Here is a 19277-nt window from a genome sequence, read left to right as displayed (position 1 = left end):
AGAGAGAGAAAGGCAGAGACACAGGAGGAGGGAGAAGCAGGCTCCATGCCAGGAGCCCAACGCGGGTTTCGATCCCGGGACTCCAGGATCGCGCCCTGGGCCAAAGGCAGGCGCTAAACCACTGAGCCACCCAGGGATCCCCTAGAAAAATAAAAGTGTCAAATTCTTGGCTTTTGGAGTAAAAAAGCTGAACTCTAGACACATGGCAAAAGGGATAGGGGAGACTGCAATCTTTCAGGAGCAGATTTTCCCTGAAGGAGTGGGCATGGAAAGGAATGTCAGAGGTAAGAGAGTTCAGCAATAGAAACCTTTAGAGAAAAAGCTCTGTGCCATCCTCCTGAAGCCAAGTTGAAGGATGGGGTGGGGGTGAGGGGAGCTCAGTAGAGGCCCCAGGTGAATTTGAGGGATCTGAAAATCTGGATAGGTGGTGAGCCTTGGAACTGACCTCAGGCTCAACATAATTCAAGAGTAAGAGAATAGATACTGCATGGGGCTCTACATGGCTGGGAGTAGAACAATCTCAATTTCCCCATGTTCAGCATAAGTCAGAGCCAGACAAATGTTTCCTGTGTGCTGAGAAGGATGTGAAAGCAGCTGAGAAAGAGTTTGGTCTTGAAAGACCTTATAGTTAGAGTCAGAGGGATGCACCCATGAGCTTCAGAGACCAATCACTGCAGACCATTTGGAATGAAGATGCTTAAGAACAAAACAGTTCCCCAACCACTAATGTCTTCTCATTTCATCAGCTCCTTGGAACTGAAATAAACTCTTAGGGCCTGGATACCAGCATTTTAAGTTTCTGCCTAGAAATATACCTAGAAATTAAATTGAGGGTTTAAAAAATGAAGTCGTATTTCCTGCTTATTTGAACATGTGGACTAAAATTTGTATCCATGATAAGAAGACCTTATTCCTCAGGCAGTAGATTTTTGGGTTGGACTCTCCACTCACAGGAAATTATGAAGATTCCATCTCCCTTCCCTTGGTTAGAATAAATTCATCTTTGTCTTCTCATCAGGTTGATACTTTGGTGACATTTTCTGGGAGCCAGCATTCCAGAGATCATGGTTTAATTTGGATTCGTTAAATATGCTCATACTTTTGGTTTTTCCCTCTGCCTAGACCATTTTCCCTATTGACAGCATGGTATGCCCCACATTACCATAGGTTTCTGCTCAAATGGCTCTTTACCAAAGAGTTCTTCTTTAGCCATCAGTACAAAATAGCAACTTCCTATTCCCACGAATCTACTTCCCCTTATCCAGCTTAATAATTTATTTTTTTAAAGTCCTCTTTATCACCTGATATGGTATATATTTGTTTATTTTTACTCTCTGCCTTCACTAAAATGTAAGCTATATAAGGACAGGACTTTGTTTTAGTCTATGCTACATCCCTTGTGCTTAAATAGTGCTCACACCAGTAGGTCCTCTGCAAATGTTTGTTGAATCAATGAATATAAATAGTTTCTACAGATACCTTTTTGTTTCAACTTTATGCATTTATTTCCCTTTCTAAATATTGCTTTTCAGTATTCCTGTAACACATCTCCTGACAAACAGGACCTTTGTATTACTCTCTGAGTGTCTGACATGTGATAGATGGTCAATAAATATTTACTAAAGGAATGAAGGATGGGACAACTGGGTGGCTCAGCAGTTTAGTGGCTGCCTTTAGCCCAGAGCATGATCCTGGAGTCCCGGATCGAGTCCCATGTCAGGCTCCCTGCATGGAGCCTGCTTCTCCCTCTGCCTATGTCTCTGCCTCTCTCAGTCTGTGTGTCTCATGAATAAATAAATAAAATCTTTTAAAAAAAAGGGAATGAAGGAAAGGAGAAATACACAAATAAATGAATGAGACGTATGGTAGCAATGGTGTGGCTGATAGCAATGTGAGGCAATAAAAATAACCTCACTCCTTCTTTGATCCCTCTTCTATCTCCTCATGCCTACTCCCAGGATGACTTATCCAGATTGTTAGCTAAGTGCCTGAATATACAAATGTTAATTGGTTGGGCATATAGCTATAAAGACCTGAACTTCTCTTTCATTAAGAAAATGGATGGATTTGGAGGGTGGGGAATGAAAGGGAAGAGGGGCTCCTAAAATAGAAAGGATAAGAAGAAAAGAGGATCTTGGAGAGGAAAATGAAGAATTGGACAACATGCTGGATAGATGAACCACTTTTAAGAACATATTCCTACAGGGCCTGTGGCTCAGTCAGTTAAGCATCAACTCTTGATTTCAGTTCAGGTCATGATTTCAGGATGGTGAGATGGAGCCCTGCATCAGGCTCTGCACTCAGTTCAGTACGGAGTCTGCTTGTTCCTCTCTCTCTGCTCCTCCACCCACTTGTATGCTCTCTCTCTCTCTCTCTAAAATAAATAAATGAAATCTTTATTTAAAAGGAACACATTCCTACATTTTACACTTCATTTGAGATGTTTGATGCACTAAGCAGTAAGCTACCTGTGACCCAAATTACCAACAAATTCAGCCATCCTCACAGAGGCCTCCAGTGAGTGGTATTTATGGAAAAAAAAAAGCGATTTTAAAAAATTGGTTAAAATCAAAAGAAAGTCAAAATAAACTCACAGTTATAAGAGAGTGGGGATAACAAGATTCAGAGGAGACAGAGTATCAAAGTCAGAGGAGACACCAGATCATAACCCTTAAGAATTCTGCAGCATCGTGCGGAGGATGTGACTTTTTTTTTTTTTTAAAGGTTCAGTGAGGGATCCCTGGGTGGCGCAGCGGTTTGGCGCCTGCCTTTGGCTCAGGGCGCAATCCTGGAGACCCGGGATCGAATCCCACATCGGGCTCCCGGTGCATGGAGCCTGCTTCTCCCTCTGCCTATGTCTCTGCCTCTCTCTCTCTCTCTCTCTGTGACTATCATAAATAAATAAATTAAAAAAAAAAAAAAAAGGTTCAGTGAGTCCTTCTTTTTTTTTTTTTTTTTTTTAAGATTTTATTTATTTACTCATAGAGACAGAGAGAGAATGAGAGGCGGAGACACAGGCAGAGGGAGAAGCAGGCTCCACCCAGAGAGCCCGTCGTGGGACTCAATCCAGGGTCTCCAGGATCATACCCTTGGCTGCAGGCAGCGCTAAACTGCTGAGCCACCTGGGCTGCCCAGGATGTGACTTTCTAAGGGCATGGGATGGTGTGCTGCCAGCGTGATCACATTCTTAAGGGGACAGAGAGGCCCAGCTGATACCTGGCTCACCTAAATAAATCTCCCTGTTTCACTTCCCAGCAGTTTGCATTCTTGGGGCCTTCCCTTCATTCAGGTCCCTCTGCTCTTGAGAGCCACAGCACCACTCCACGGATGGCACAATTGGACTCTTCCGGCCTGTTACAACTTGCCAGTCTGTATCTAGAGCTGCTGTGAACATATGCATATGTTTCATTTTCCTTATCTGTTTTCCCAGTGAGATCGATCATGTGAAAGATCACTTTCCTGTCCGTCCCCTCTGTTGGGATTTAGCTCTTGCTCCACCCCTCGGCCTGCCCACAGATTCTAGTTTGTCTGGCATCTCACATACCCATTAGGAAAAGAAATGCTACCACATCCAAAAGGCGTGAAGGTTCCAAGGATAACTTGATTTGGCAAGTCACTGAATATGTTGGTGTATGTGCCACCCCCAGGGAGGGCAGAGTAGCTTTGGCAGATAGCTAGACGGCCAGAAGGATAGATAAAATACAGGTTAAGGAACTCATACTGATAAAAAAACAACAATGATGGTAATATTTATTCTTATTTGGAATGTTAACTCACATCCAATTTAATTTTTAAAAAATATTTTATATATTAATTTGACATAGAGAGCGCTAGCAGGGGGAGGGGCAGAGAGAGAGAGAGAGAAGCAGGCTCCCCGCTGAGCAGGGAGCCTGAGGTGGGGCTCATTCCCAAGACCCTGGGATCATGACTTGAGCCAAAGGTAGACACTTAACCAACTGAGCCACCCAGGGGCCCCAATTTGATTTTTTAAATCAGCTCTTTACAGATAAGCTAACAAGAAGTCCAAAGAGGGTGACTCACTTTCCCATAGTCACTGAGGATAATAATAGTAGTGCCAGGTCAGCAGCCAGGTTCCCTGACTCCCACTTGCATGTTCTTCCCATTTGTCCACATTACTTGCACCCCCATTTTATTTATTTATTTACTTATTTATCTATTTGTTTCAGGCGTAGAATTTAGTAATTCAACATGTACATACAATACCCAGTGCTCATCAGAAGTGCCCTCTTTAATCCCCATCACCTATTTAGCCCACCCCACCCTCCTCCCCACACCCACCACCCCTCCAATAACCATCAGTTCTTGGCACCCTCATTTTAGCCCCCAATTCTTTGAAACTAGTTTTGTGAATACTAACAAGGAAGTCTGGTCAGACTGGTCCTGTTAGTGGAAGAGTGACTGGAAACCAAAGTTGCCCATCGATATCCACTATGGCCCTACAGCACACAGCAGGAGGATTGTGTCTCCCTGCCAACATCTAAGGATACATAAGAGCAAAGGAGGGCTGAGGGACCATTAGAGATATGTAAACAAGTTCACAAAACCTAGCTGTACCAACCTTTTGAGATCTTTTTCATTTTGGATTTGTAGGAAATCTCTTTTCTCTAGGGAAGAGAAAATCTCCTTTGTCTCTAGGGCAGATCCTCCTGATGCTAAATCCCCATGTGGTTCTCTGTACTAATCAGTAAAGTGAAGGAGAACTCATTTTCTCAGAACCATGTGAGTGAGCCCTTAGGTGCTTCACAGAAATACCAGCTACAACCAGAGGTTCCTTTAAATAGAACTAAGGCTTACAAACTGGAGAACTTGCCCCAGCCTCTTTCTTGATTTGACTTCTCTTGTCCCCAGCAGGAGAGAATGTGGACCCCTGGGAGAAAAAGACTGAATAAACCATAAGGCACCTGACTTCCTTTTCCAATGTGATTTTCTGCTGAGACAGAAATGCCCTACCCATCACTCCCTTCCATCATGCCTGGCTCACTCCCTCCATCCTCTTTTCCCCTTGGAATGTCAAAAGGATATTAGGTCAGAGAGGAGCCATCTACCAGTGCATAATGGAACTTCTTCATCTCTGGGTCAGCCTCTTTGACCGTTGGCATCTTAGGCTTTCTCTTCAGCAGCTCTAGCCAGAAACATTGAGAAACTCTGGAACTGTGGCTCACGTTTATCATATCTTTTGGATCATTATAGTGGCATAGGATGAGTTGTTTGTTGAATCCCTCTTTTTTAAGCTTTGCTTCCTCTGCTTTTCTGTTGAAGACAAAACAATTCAATGGGGCACCTGGGTGGCTCAGTTGGCTGAGCATCTGACTCTTGACTTTGATTCAGGTCATGATCTCAGGGTCCTGAGATAAAGCCCCATGGCAAGCTCCACACTCAGCAGGGAGTTTGCTTCTCTCTCTCTCTCTTTCTCTCTCTCTCTCTCTCTCCCTTCTATCTCTCTCTCCCCTTCTGCCCCTCCCCCTGCTCTCACACTCTTTCTCTCAAATAAATAATAAACCTAAAAAGAAAAGAAAAGAAAAATTCAAGAACTAGCTATTTCCTGATCTTATCAAGGGCTGGAGGGTGTGTAAATGGCTGTGACTTTACCACTGTCAATCTAGTAGGCTTCCTTAGATCTGGACAGCTGGATTTGGAAATCCTCAGTCAAATGTTTATTGAGTGCCTACCATTTTTATTTTATTTTTTATTTTTTAAAAGATTTTATTTAGTTATTCACGAGAGATACACACAGAGAGAGGCAGAGACATAGGCAGTGGGAGGAGAAGCAGGCTTCATGCAGAGAGCCCGATGCGGGACTCAATCCCGAGACTGCGGGATCACGCCTTTGACCAAAGGCAGATGCTAAACCGCTAAACGGTTGAGCCACTCAGGTGTCCCGTGTGCCTTCCATTTTTAAACAGTTCTTGAGGATCTGCTGTGTATGAAACACTGTACTAGAGGCTGCAGCAAATGCAGGACTAGTAAGTAGCCCCATAGGAACAGCACGATACAGGACAGGCTTTGGACAAGACCTGAGGTAAACACTGGTGCTACCTCTTGGAAGTATAAAAAGTATACAAAATACTAAATTCCTCTGAGTCGTGTTGTTTTTCTTCTGCAAAATGGGAATAACAATACCTCACAGAAATGTAGGCAATCTCTGGTTAATTGATGCACACAGACCTCTAGGCACAGATCCCAGTATTTAGCATGCCTTCTAAATATACTAGCTGTTTTTTTTTTTTTTACAATTTGGTAAAGAACATATACATATATGTTTATTAATAATAAGGTGGTAGAAAGAAAGGATAGGTGAATATGAAACTATCTATGTTCTACATTTCAGACAGAGACCCTGAAATTAAGGTAGCTCCCTTGGAACATTCATTAAACCATTCGTAAATATTCACTAGGTATCTTCCATGGGCAAAATTCATACATTCCTAGAGATAGGTGCTATCTATCCTCATTCTAAAGAGTGCTTGAGTTTTGTATCTACATGATAAAGCCAGGATGTGATGTCATTCATATCAACTCCAAACTCTCTACTCTCTTCACTTCATGAGACTGCTCCTCATATTCCTACTGTCAGGGGCTATAGGAGCTGTGGCCATAGTATAAAATGAAGATTCACATTTTCTGTATCTGAGGGTCAGCCAATGAAGCAGACCTTCCTACTTCTTACCCAGTTTCCTGCTCTCAACACATATGCACACACAGGTATGCACACACATATACACTCACATGCGTGCACACACACACACAGACACACATGTGTTCATACACTCGTGCATCCAAGCATGCCAAGTAGAAGCTGTTGGCAACATGGCATTAGAAGACTACTCCAGGGCAGCCCAAGTAGCTCAGCAGTTTAACGCCACCTTCGGCCCAGGGCGTGATCCTGGAGACCCAGGATCAAGTCCCACATCCGGCTCCTTGCATGGAGCCTGCTTCTCCCTCTGCCTCTGTCTCCTCTCTCTCTCCCTGTGTCTCTCATGAGTAAATAAATAAAATCTTAAAAAAGAAGAAGAAGAAGAAGAAGAAGAAGAAGAAGAAGAAGAAGACGACTCCAGAATCAGGATGGGAAAGCAGAGGTCATATACTAAAGACATTCTTGGCTGTCTTGGAGCTCAACATCACCTGAGGCTGGCTTTGCCTCTACTCTTTGGTCCCAGCTACTCAGGGCATGATTCTGGAGTCCCAGGATCGAGTCCCACATCAGACCCCTTGCATGGCCTGCTTTTCTCCCTCTGCCTATGTCTCTACCCCTCTCTGTGTCTCTCATGAATAAATAAATAAAATCTTTAAAAAAAGAAAAAATGTGGTGATGGAATTGGGCAGATCCATGACCAACACTTGAGAATAATCAGAAATGTCAGGACTCTAACTAGGAGAAGTGGGAGCTACTTTCTCAGAGAACAGTTAGCAGTTTGGGCATTTCTAACATGGATATAGAGTGGAATGCAAAACAAACCAACCTCAGAAACAGGATAAAAATAATATCTAAGGTGGCCCTCAGCAAGTCCCTTCAGATTCAGAGCATATTCAAACAGGAATCCTCAATGGTTTTCATTTTAAGGTGCACTTGAAAATTCCCAAAATTGAGCTGGCATCTCTCAATAAGGGTCTTGGAGTGTTTGGAAGAATTAGTCTGTGCATATGTGTGGGTGTATGTATGCATACATGTGCATTTATTGGTTGAGTGTAGAATTTGGGGTATGAGAAGAGCTATGCTAAAAGGAAAATTTTTATTTTATTTATTTATTTATTTATTTATTTATTTATTTATTTATTTATTTATTTTTAAAGATTTTATTTATTTATTCATGAGATACACAGAGAAAGGGAGAGAGAGGCAGGGACACAGGCAGAGGGAAAAGCAGGCTCCATGCGGGGAGCCGGATGTGGGACTCGATCCCGGGTCTCCAGGATCTCGTCCTAGGCTGAAGGCAGGCGCCAAACCACTGAGCCACCCAGGGATCCCCTAAAAGGAAAATTTTTAAGGGATTAAAAATAAGTAATTGGATGGGGCACCTAACTGTTCAGTCAGTAGAGCATGTGATTCTTGATCTCAGGTCATGAATTCAAGCCCCACTTTTTAAATTTTCTTTTTAAAAAAAAAGCAATTGAACAAAACTGGAGGTAATACAATTTCAGATTACAAGTTACATTACAAAATACCATTGACATTTTTTTTACAGTTAGAACAAATAATCCTAAAATATGTATGGAACCAGAAAAGACCCTGAGTAGCCAGAGAAATGTTGAAAAAGAAAACCAAAGCTGGTAGCATCACAATGCCAGACTTCAAGCTATATTACAAAGTTATAATATCACCATCAAGACAGTATGGTACTGGCACAAAAACAGACGCATAGATTAATGGTAGAGAAGAGAAAACCCAGATTCTATGGTCAACTAATCTTCACAAAGCAGGAAAGAATTTCCAAAGGAATAAAAAACAGTCTCATAAACAAATGGTGCTGGGAAAATTGGACAGCCATATGTAGAAGAATGTAGCTGGACCATTTTCTAATACCACGCACAAAAATAAACTCAAAATGGATGAAAGACCTAAATGTGAGACAGGAATCCACTAAAATCCTAGAAGAGACACAGGCAGCAATGCCTTTGACCTCAGCCACAGCAACTTCTTGCTAGACATATATCTAAAGGCAAGGGAAACAAAAGTAATAATGAACTACAAGGACTTCACCAAGATTAAAAGCTTCTGCACTTGGGATCCCTGGGTGGCGCAGCGGTTTGGCACCTGCCTTTGGCCCAGGGCGCGATCCTGGAGACCTGGGATCGAATCCCATGTCGGGCTCCCGGTGCATGGAGCCTGCTTCTCCCTCTGCCTGTATCTCTGCTTCTCTCTCTCTCTCTGTGTGTGACTATCATAAATAAATTTAAAAAAAAATAAAAAAGAACCTGGATATGGCATGACATATACTTTATAAAAATAAAAAAAAAAAAAAAAAAAGCTTCTGCACAGCAAAGGAAATAGTCCCCAAAACTAAAATGCAACCTACAGAATGGGAGAAGATATGCAAATGACATATCAGAGAAAGGGCTAGTATTCAAGATCTATAAAGAACTTATCAAACTCAACACCCAAAAAACAAATAATTCAGTCAAGAAATGGGCAGAAGACATGAACAGATGTTTCTCCAAAGAAGACATACAAATAAACGACACACAAAAAATGCTCAACATCACTCAGCATTAGGGAAATACATATCAAAACTACAATGAGATACCACCTCACATCAGTCAGAATGGCTGAAATTAATGCATCAGGAAGCAACAAATGTTGGTGAGGATGAAGAGAAAGGGGAAACCCTCTTACACTGTTGGTGGGAATGCAAGCTGATATAGCCACCCTGGAAAACAGCATGGAGATTCCTCAAGAAGTTAAAAATAGATCTACTGTACAATCCAGAAATTGTGCTATTGGGTTTGTTTGTTTTTTTTGCTATTGGGTATTTACCCCAAAGATATAAATATAATGATCCAAAAGGGCACATGCACCCCAATGTTCATAGCAGCAATGTCCACAATAGCCAAACTATGGAAAGAGCTGATATGCCCATCCACAGATGAATGGATAAAGAAGATGTGGGTATATATATATATTTATATTATAATGGAATATATATTTATATAAATATACATATATATATAATGGAATATTACTCAGCCATCAGAAAGAATGAACTTACCATTTATATCAATGTGGATGGAATTGAACAGTATTATGCTGAGCAAAATAAGTCAGAGAAATATGTTTCACTCATATGTGGAAAAGAAACAGTGCAGAGGATCATAGGGGAAGGGAGGGAAAACTGAATAGCAAGAAATCAGAGAGCAAGATGAACCATGAGAGACTCTTAACTATAGGAAACAAAGTGAAGGTTGCTGGAGGGAAGGTGGGTAAGGAGATGGGATAATTGGGTGATGGGCATGAAAAAGCGCACATGATAGGATGACCAGTTGCATCAGTTATATGCAACTGATGAATTACTGAACTCTACGTCTGAAATAAATGATGTACTATATGTTGGTTAATTGAATTTAAATAAACACAAAGCAATAAATAAATAAATAATAAAAAACAAACACAAAGCAGTACTAATTTAAACACTATGGTACTAGCATAAAAATAGACATAATATCAATGGAATAAAACAGAAAATCCAGAAATAAACCCACAATTATATGGTCAATTATTGTTTGACAAGGGAGGAATTAATATACAATGGAAAAAAGTCTCTTCAACAGTGTTGGGAAAACCGAACAGTAACATGCAAAAGAATGAAATTGGATCACTTTCATATACCATACACAAAAATAAACTCAAAATGTATTAAAGATCTAAATGTATTAAAGATCTGAAATCATAAACATCCTTGAAGAGAGCACAGGTAGTAATCTTTCTGACATCGGCTATAGCAACATTTTTCTAGCTATGTCTCCTGACGCAAGAGAAATAAAAGCAAAAATAAGCTATTGGGATTATGTCAAAATAAAAAGCTTCTGCACAGCAAAGGAAACAATCAACAAAACTAAAAGACCACCTATGGAATGGGAGAAGATATTTGCAAATTACATATCCAATAAAGGGTTAGTATCCAAAATCTATAAAGAAAGGATATAACTCAATATCCAAAACACAAATAATCCAATTAAGACATACAGATGGCACATGGAAAAGATGCTCAACATCACTCATCACCAGGAAAATGCAAATCAAAACTACCATGATTCTCATATGTGTCAGAATGGCTAAAATCAAAAACACAAAAAACAACATGTGTTGACAAGGATGTGGTGAAGAAGCAAGCCTCATGCACTGTTGGTGGGAATGCAAACTGGTGTAGCTATTGTGGAGAACAGTATGGTGGTTCCTCAAAAAATTTAAAAAATAGAATTACTCTATGATTCAGGAATCAATCACACTACCGGGTATTTACAAATACAAATTATAAATTGTAAATACAAAAACACTAATTCAAAGAAATACATGCATTCTGACGTTTATTGCAGCATTACCTACAATAGCCAAATTATTGAAGCAGCCCATTCATCAGTAGATGATAAAGAATATGTGGTATATACATAACAGAATATTATTCAGCCATAAAAAAGAATGAAATCTGCTTTGCAACAACATGGATAGAGCTAGAGAATATAATGGTAAGTAAAATAAATTAGAGAGACAGATGCCATATGATTTCATTTATATGCGGAATTTAAGAAGCAAAACAAACAATCAAAGGGAAAAGAGAAAGGCACACCAAAAAAAATAGACTCTTAATGCTAAAGAACAAACTGACGGTTACCAGAGAGGGGTGGGGTGAGGCGGGGTGGGTGAAATAGGAGATGGGAGGACTAAAGAGTACATTTATGATGATGAAAAAAGTAATTGGGAATAGCAGAGCTGAGTAATGGAGGGAGAGAGAGGTATAATAGCCATAGTGCTGTTGGCACAGGAGGTGCTGGGGATGGGAGACCCTAGCAACCAGCAAGGGTTGCTTGCCCCTCTCAGAAGGCGGGGGTGGGGGACTTCTCAGCAAGTCCTGTGAGAAAGGAACCAGAGCCAGGAGGTTGGGCAAAGGCCAGATCTACCACTCAAAAATGGAAATGCTTGATTAAAACAACTGGTTTCTCTTGCCATTTGTTTCTTGTTTTGCTTTCCTTCTCCTTCCTCTGTTTCTCACATTCTCATGAAAATGTATCCCACTGTCTTTTTTTTTTTTTTGTATCCCACTGTCAAAAACGAGGTGAGTGGGCAGAACTTTTGAACAATGTGACAAAAAAACAAAGAGCAATTATAAATTGCCACTCTTCTCCACACAGAACACACATATGCCACTCCATTTATGAGCATCAAACGCTGGCAGGATGTCAGCCTAACAACACACATTTATAAACCAATTGAAAACCTGAGTCTAATGACCATTAACCCGGCCCACATCTTGGCCCTTTCATTCAATGCGGAGACATGATTCCATTTTTCTGTGACTCTCTACAAATGGACCTTTCGGATTATTCTTAAGAAAGGTAAGTACGCCTCTAAAGTGTAAATAGTTATAAACATTGGGAGAAAACAAAGGCATGCTGCCCCTCCTTACCTGCAAGGCCAGAAATCAAGATACAAAAGTTGTAGTGCAAAAAACTCTCATGCAAAATCTCCTACCGTATATGAATGCCAGTGGGCAACCATTATTTGGGGAAGTTCCTCATAACTCCTTTAAAAGTAGTAAGTGTTTCCTTTTCTAATCCCTTTAACAAGACTCTAGACAAAGAGTATTGGTTATTGTGTAAAGACAAACCAGCCTCTCTCCCAACAAAAGGCTGCCCTTCTCTGCCTTTTCTCAAGAAACTAGCAGTGGGTGGTTTTGCTCTCCTCTTGCCTGAAGGGCAGAAATTGACCTCCGGATTCTCCAGCAGGTGATAATTATCACCAAATTGATTAGTTCAACAAAGGAGCCCTAATATTTGCATAAAAGGTTTTTTGGAAGTTTTGGGTGATTGGTCATTCCCAGGAAAAGTCATTGTTGGGGCTTACAAAAGAATCCTTCTCTAAGTCAGAAGTTACCCAATTATCCCAGCCCTCTGGCATCTGGACCATTTTAAGAGAGAGGCTGGAATAGAAAGGGAACTATATCTTGAATCATCTCAAATCAAAACTGCCTAGGAATCTAAGCTAAATTCAATATAGTGAGGGCATTCACTGACTCTAAGAACTGAAGGATGCTTGAACAATATCTCATTCCATTTTACAGATGGAGCCAAAGCACAGAAAAAGGAATTGATAAATCCTAAATAATGGTTACTGTTTATCAAACAGTCACTATATTCTACAGTTTGTGCTAAGTTACTTAACCCCATGATTTCATGTAATGCTTTCAATAACCCTATGAGGTACATTCTAGTAGGACCTCCATCTTCTATAAGGAAAGAAAGGCTTTGAGAAGCAGAATAAGTGCCCCAAGTCACACGGTTGGCAAATGGGAGCATGAGATTTTTGTGAACTACAAAGCTCGAGCTCTGTACCTTTACAGACATTGCCTCTTGTACCCCCAGGTCACACAAATAAGAAACGGCAGGGACAGGGCTAGGAGCAAGCATGGGATTCATAGCCTAATGCTTTTGTGCCACCATGCCATAATAGTAAATATGAATAAAATCAGAAGACTAGACCTTCACTAGTCACAGTCCAGAGATCTTATTCAGGCTCCACTGTGGAGGATATGCTCTGCTGTAAGGAGCACTTTGGGATCTGGTCTGGGATGGGAGGGTTCACTACATTTGTCAGACTAGTCTTCCAGTGATAAGAAAAGAGAGTCTATTTGGCACCTGCCAATGGAGTTACAGAAGATTCTTTCTTCTCTAATTTCCCTAGGTTTGACTTGATATTAAACTTCTACAATGTTCTGTGTTGAGCAAATGTGATAGAAATTTGGTAGGGTACAAAGGCCAGTAGTTCTGATTTGCCTAAAATTGCATTTCATCCAGCAATCATTTTTTAAATCTACATGCTCTATCACTTAGCCTGGGAACCAAGGGATGTTATAATTTGGCTGATTTTTCTTACAGAAATGCTTTGTAATGCACACATTGTAAAATTACACGAGTTCTTTTTAAAGCTTGGATTCTGTATATGATAAATGCCTTGGGAATGAATTTCTACCAACATTAGCAATACTCACTGTTAAAAAACCCCTCCTTTGACATAGTTTATTATTATGGGTGATGTATAACAGCACCATACTCATCCTTGGTGCTGTGTGCCAGCTAAATTCACCTCCTCCATCTACTCTGCCAAGCCATCTCTTCTTGGTTCTAGGCTTGTTTCAATAAACCACTTCTGACAGTACTGGGTTATTAAAAAATGGTTTTTGCTTGCTTAGTGCTTCAGTGTCTGCAAAGTACGCTTATATATACTGAGTCACAACTACCTGCTGTGGTAAGCAGAAGACATGTTATTATCCCTAAATGACTAAAAGAGCAGAGGTTCAGGGAGTTCAAGAGACTTACACAAGATCCCACACCATTGACTAATGAATCTAGATGTTCTGACTCCAAGTTTTTTTTTTTTTCTTTCAAGTTTTGCTTTGGTCTTTATTTATTTATTTATATATATTTTTAAAGATTTTTATTTATTTATTCATGAAAGACACACACACAGAGGCAGAGACACAGGAGAAAGGAGAAACAGGCTCCATGCAGGGAGCCCAACATGGGACTCGATCCTGGGACTCTAGGATCACACCCTGGGCCAAAGGCAGGTACTAAACTGCTGAGCCATTCAGGGATCCCCTGGTCTTTATTTTTTAGAGCAGTTTTAGGTTCACAGAAAATTGAGTGGAAAGTACAGGGAGTTCTTATACTACCTATAAGTTTTTCCCCCCCTTAAAATACAGTGCCTGCTCCTATCACTTGAGGTCTTTTTAAACTTGAAAAACTAATTCTAAGTTCACCTGGAAGAATAAATTGGTGAAATTATTTAAGCTGTTTTTTTTTTTATTATTATTATTCATGAGAGACACACAGAGAGAGAGGCAGAGACACAGGCAGAGGGAGAAGCAGGCTCCATGCAGGGAGCCCGACGTGGGACTCGATCCCTAGACTCCAGGATCACGCCCTGGGCTGCAGGCGGCGCTAAACCGCTGCGCCACCGGGGCTGCCCTTTAAGCTGTTTTTGATGTTGAAATAGTAACCAGAGGAAGTTCGTTGTATCAGATATTATTCAGATGGTGATAGCTAACAGTTATTGAATGCCTCTTCATTCCTATCCAAGCACATCCTCTTTGAATGTGCTAGGAAGCTTTACAACTACTCTAGAAGGTAGTTAGTTACTATCATTACCCTCATTTTACATATGAGGAAAATAAGGCAAAGAGAAAATTAGATGCCCATCCCAAGATCACATGCATGGATGGAGCTGGGATTGTAGACCAATAAATTTGGCTGGCTTCGAGCTCCCTTTCTTCACATTCTGCCTGTCTCTCTCATATTGTATAATCTGAATTCTTGAGATAGATGAAAACTCAATTAGGCAGATCAATGAAATAGAATAGACAGCTCAAAAGCAGACTTTAATGTATGTAAGACTGAAGGTATGATTAAGTTGAAAACTCAAATCAGGGGATAACACAGAATGTATTCAATATGTGGCTCCAGAGTGATGATAGTGCTCAGCCCTTGGTATCAGACAAATCTGAGAGTATATAGCAGCTCCGCCATTCACTAGCTTTCTGACTGTGGCATAAAAGCAGTGACTTATGGAGGCATGTAAATTGCTTTGTGTAGTGGCTTATACAAGACAAGCACTCGATAAACATTAGCTATTATTATTAGCACTCAATAAATACTAGCATGGAAGAAAGAAAGCTAGAATCTTCATACCACACACAACAAAATTTCCAACTAAATGCAGAAAAAAAGAAATTAAAAATAGAGTAGGTTTATCTAATTTTAGCATGAGGAAAGATTTTTCCAGTCATAGAAACTAGGGGGAGAAATCTTAAAACATTAACTGCACAATAAAAGTTAATTTAAATACTATGCATAGTTGAGGGAGGGAGAGAGAGGAAGTGCACAGGAGCCAGGAGAGGCAGAGAGTGACAAAGAATTTTAAGCAGGCTCCACGGTCAATGCAGAGCTCCATGTGAAGCTCAGTCTCACAAACCTGAGATCATGACCTGAACTGAAATCAAGAGTCAGATGCTCAACTGACTGAGCCACCCAGGCGCCCCTAAGCATAGATGTTTTAAAATAATAATTGTAATATGATGTAAATTTAGATACTAAATTTACCAATATAGTAAATTTACTAATTTATTTATTTTTTATTTATTTTTAAAGATTTTATTTATTTATTCATGAGAGACACACAAAGAGAGAGGCAGAGACACAGGCAGAGGGAGAAGCAGGCAGGCTCCATGCAGGGGAACCTGATGTGAGACTGGATCCCAGGACCGTGGGATCACGTCCTGAGCTGAAGGTAGATGCTCAACCACTGAGCCACCCAGGGGTCCCTAAATTTACTAATTTAAATGTAAAAATCCCTGGTGATTCAACCAATAAAGAATAATTTCTAGTGAAACAAAGTTTAAAAATTTAAATACTAATTTCAATATTAAATTTCACTAGAAATTATTCTTTGTTATTAAATCACCAGGAATTTTCAGCACAAGATCTAACATCTTAACCAAGGCCCGGGCTCTGGGCTTACTCTGTCTTTCCCATTCCTTAAAGGGGTTTAAAAAGAGAGACACCATCAAAGAGACTGAGTCAGATGATTGCAGTCCCTTCTTTCCTAGTCCTTGCACAAGCTGTTTGATTCCTGTCCAGAGCAGGAAAAGCCAGTATTTTAGAAAAATCTAATAAAGAATTTCACATTTCAAGATCTCTCTTAACAATTTAGATTTATCAACAGTATTAAAATATATTTGCTTCTGATCTAAACATTTCTCGTTTTGCAATTTACTCTTTGTATGTAATTTTATTTTATTTTATGTAAAGTTTATTATTACTATTTTTTTTTTAATGATTTCTACACCCAACATGGGGCTCCATCCCAGGACACCAGAATCACGACCTGAGCTGAAAGCAAATGCTCAACCACTTAACAGACTGAGCCACCCAGGTGTCCCTTAAACAAGTATTTTAAATACTAAGCATGTATCACATTTAAAAGACATTCCACAAAGCATAAGTGGTTATTTTCACACCAAAGGTCAGGTGGAAAACTGGAATGAAAATAAAGCATGGTTGATGAACGTGGGTGCACTTTGGAGTCAGATGGACCTGGGTTTCACTCCTGGCTCTGCCTTTTTCTAGCTCTATGACTCCCAACAAATAGCCACACTTCCTGGCACATTAGTTTCCTCATCTGTAAGATGGAGATGATAATCGCCTTTCTCTCATGGGGTTATTCTAAGTAGTATAGATAACAAATGAAAAGCATCAGTTCTATTGTCTAGTTCCAGAGTAGATATTTTGTCAATGCTTGCTCTGGTTCTTATCCTAATTGTTTGATTTATCCTCTGCTGATTGTTAGACAACTTGCTGAGATGGTTAGTTTCTCATTTTAGATGACATGTTTCTTCTTTTTTTAGGTGACATGTTTCTTGAACACAGGGACTAGTTTCATATTCCTTTAGAATAGCTTTTCCTATTGTGGGCACTTCTTTCCCTGACTTCTTTTGTTCTCTCTCTCCTCTCTACTGTTTTCACATAGGATTCTGTACTGGTCACTTGACAAGGCTGACTAATGGATAAAGTTGTATAATGCAGTGATTTATTTCTGTGAGTTACTAGGAAAAGAGGGGTTTATGTGTGCATGCAAGTATGCATTTTTTTCATATTACAGATACAAGGCAAATTGATAGAGTGACTTGCCCAGGGTCCCACAGGCTTTGCATCTCCTCTTGCCTATCTACCCATCATATACCTCATAAAAGTATACGATTCTAAAGATTGAAGGGGTACCTGGGTGGCTCAGTTGGTTAACCATCTGACCTTTGGTTTGGGCTCAGGTTGTGAGATCCAGCCCAGTGTGGGGCTCCTCGGTCAGCAGGGAGTCTACCTGAGATTCTCTCTCCTTCTCCTTCTGCCCTTTCCCTTCTGTATGTGTGTGTGTGTGTGTGTGTGTGTGTGCGTGCATGCACTCTCTCTCTCCTGTTCTATCTCTGAAATAAACAAATAAATCTTAAAAAAAAAAAAAAAGATTGCAGAGGGCTCCCTACATTTGAATGATGGCTTCTTGTAGTCTTTTCACAGCAGTACTGAGGATTGTCTTCCATTTCAGAATTTCCATTTTTGAATGAGGATGTTGAAAGATCCAACCTTGAAATAACAACACGACAAAACATATTAACTTAAAGGGGATATTTAAAAATTTACCCATTATATAAATCCTGCTCAGCCATCAGTCTACCCAAGCCTACTTAAAAAAGGAACTAAAATCTAGGGGCACCTGGGTAGCTCAGTCAGTTGAGTCACCAACTCTTGGTTTTGGCTCCGTTCATGATCTCAGGATCATGAAATTGAGCCCCTAGTTGGACTTCATGCTCAGTGGGGAGTCTGAGATTCTCTCCCTCTCCATCTGCCCCCCTCAGCTTGTGCTTGAATGCTTGAGCACTTGAGCGTGCACACACAATCTCTCTCTCTCTCTCTCTCTCTCTCTCTCTCTCTCTCTCAAATAAATAAAACCTTTAAAAAAAGAAAAAAGAACCCAAATCCATTCATATAAAATATAAGTAATTAGCTTAAGAATTACTCCTCCTCAGGAGATTTGCACTAAAATGGGACCAAATCTTCTACCCAAGGAATTAAATCCCTATGATGACTTCTGAAGTATTAGAGGACTTTTAAGAATCCTACACACTCTGCAGACCTACAGATGAGCATCGTCAGCATCCCCTAGTCTCGAGATCCCATCTCTTAAGAGAGAACATTTTATTGGTAGTCCGCAGACTTGGGTTCTGTTCCTGTCTCCTTTGTGGACACTAGAGGAAAAGAAGCACTTTCTTTCTAGACACAGAGCATGTGAATTTAGGGCTGGCAGTGACTATCCTCCTTCACTGTGTAAAGCAAGCCTAACTGTAGAATTTAGCCAAGCAGAGATGGACAGAGAAGAATCTCTGCAAGTGTTGCTTCCCACCATCCTGCCTTGGATCTTTGCTCTTGCAGTTCTCCCTTTAATCTTGTGAGCTGCCCCCAGTACACCAGCAAAGAATTCTCTTATTGCTTATGCTAGTGTGAGTTGGGCTCTTGTCACCTACAGCTTAAAGATTCCTGACTAACAAATCACATTCAGTTTCATCATCCGGATCATGAGAACCACCCTAACTCTAGACTAGAGAAGACTGAACAAACCCTATCCCAGTTTCCTAAGGGTTATATAATGTAATCCCAGACTCTCACTTTGGTATTTCAGTCTTGCCCCTTAATGACTAAGACTTTGCTCCTTTCTCACAGATTATCTGCTTGCCATTCAACTGCCTATCACTGACTCTACCCACCTATATGGATTCCTGGATATTTTCATGCTGAACCCTCTGGATACCTCACGACTTACTTCATTCCTATTTGCTGTTTTGCCATGCTTACTGAGCTTGTTCTTATCATATGCATATTTCCTCAATACCTATCCCAATCCAGTGAGACAGTTCTAATAATAAAATTTTATTCCTTAATTATAGGGCTTGGGGTGGTGTTGAAGGGATACTTGACTCCTAAAAGCACATTCTCTAAAAGTA

General features: G+C 40.4%; 1 protein-coding gene across 1 annotated transcript in view; it reads right to left on the bottom strand.

Moving 5' to 3' along the window:
* Positions 1-19277, bottom strand: part of LOC129516853 (uncharacterized) — a 55938-nt gene that overhangs the window by 2191 nt on the left and 34470 nt on the right. Inside the window, exon 6 of the mRNA XM_055336350.1 lies at positions 17763-17862. Coding sequence (XP_055192325.1) covers positions 17763-17862 — 100 coding nt within the window. The remainder of the gene's footprint in view (positions 1-17762; positions 17863-19277) is intronic.

Source organism: Nyctereutes procyonoides, unplaced genomic scaffold (genome assembly GCF_905146905.1).
Source record: "Nyctereutes procyonoides isolate TBG_1078 unplaced genomic scaffold, NYPRO_anot_genome, whole genome shotgun sequence".
NCBI lineage: Eukaryota > Metazoa > Chordata > Mammalia > Carnivora > Canidae > Nyctereutes > Nyctereutes procyonoides.
This window is presented reverse-complemented; position numbering and strand designations above follow the sequence as displayed.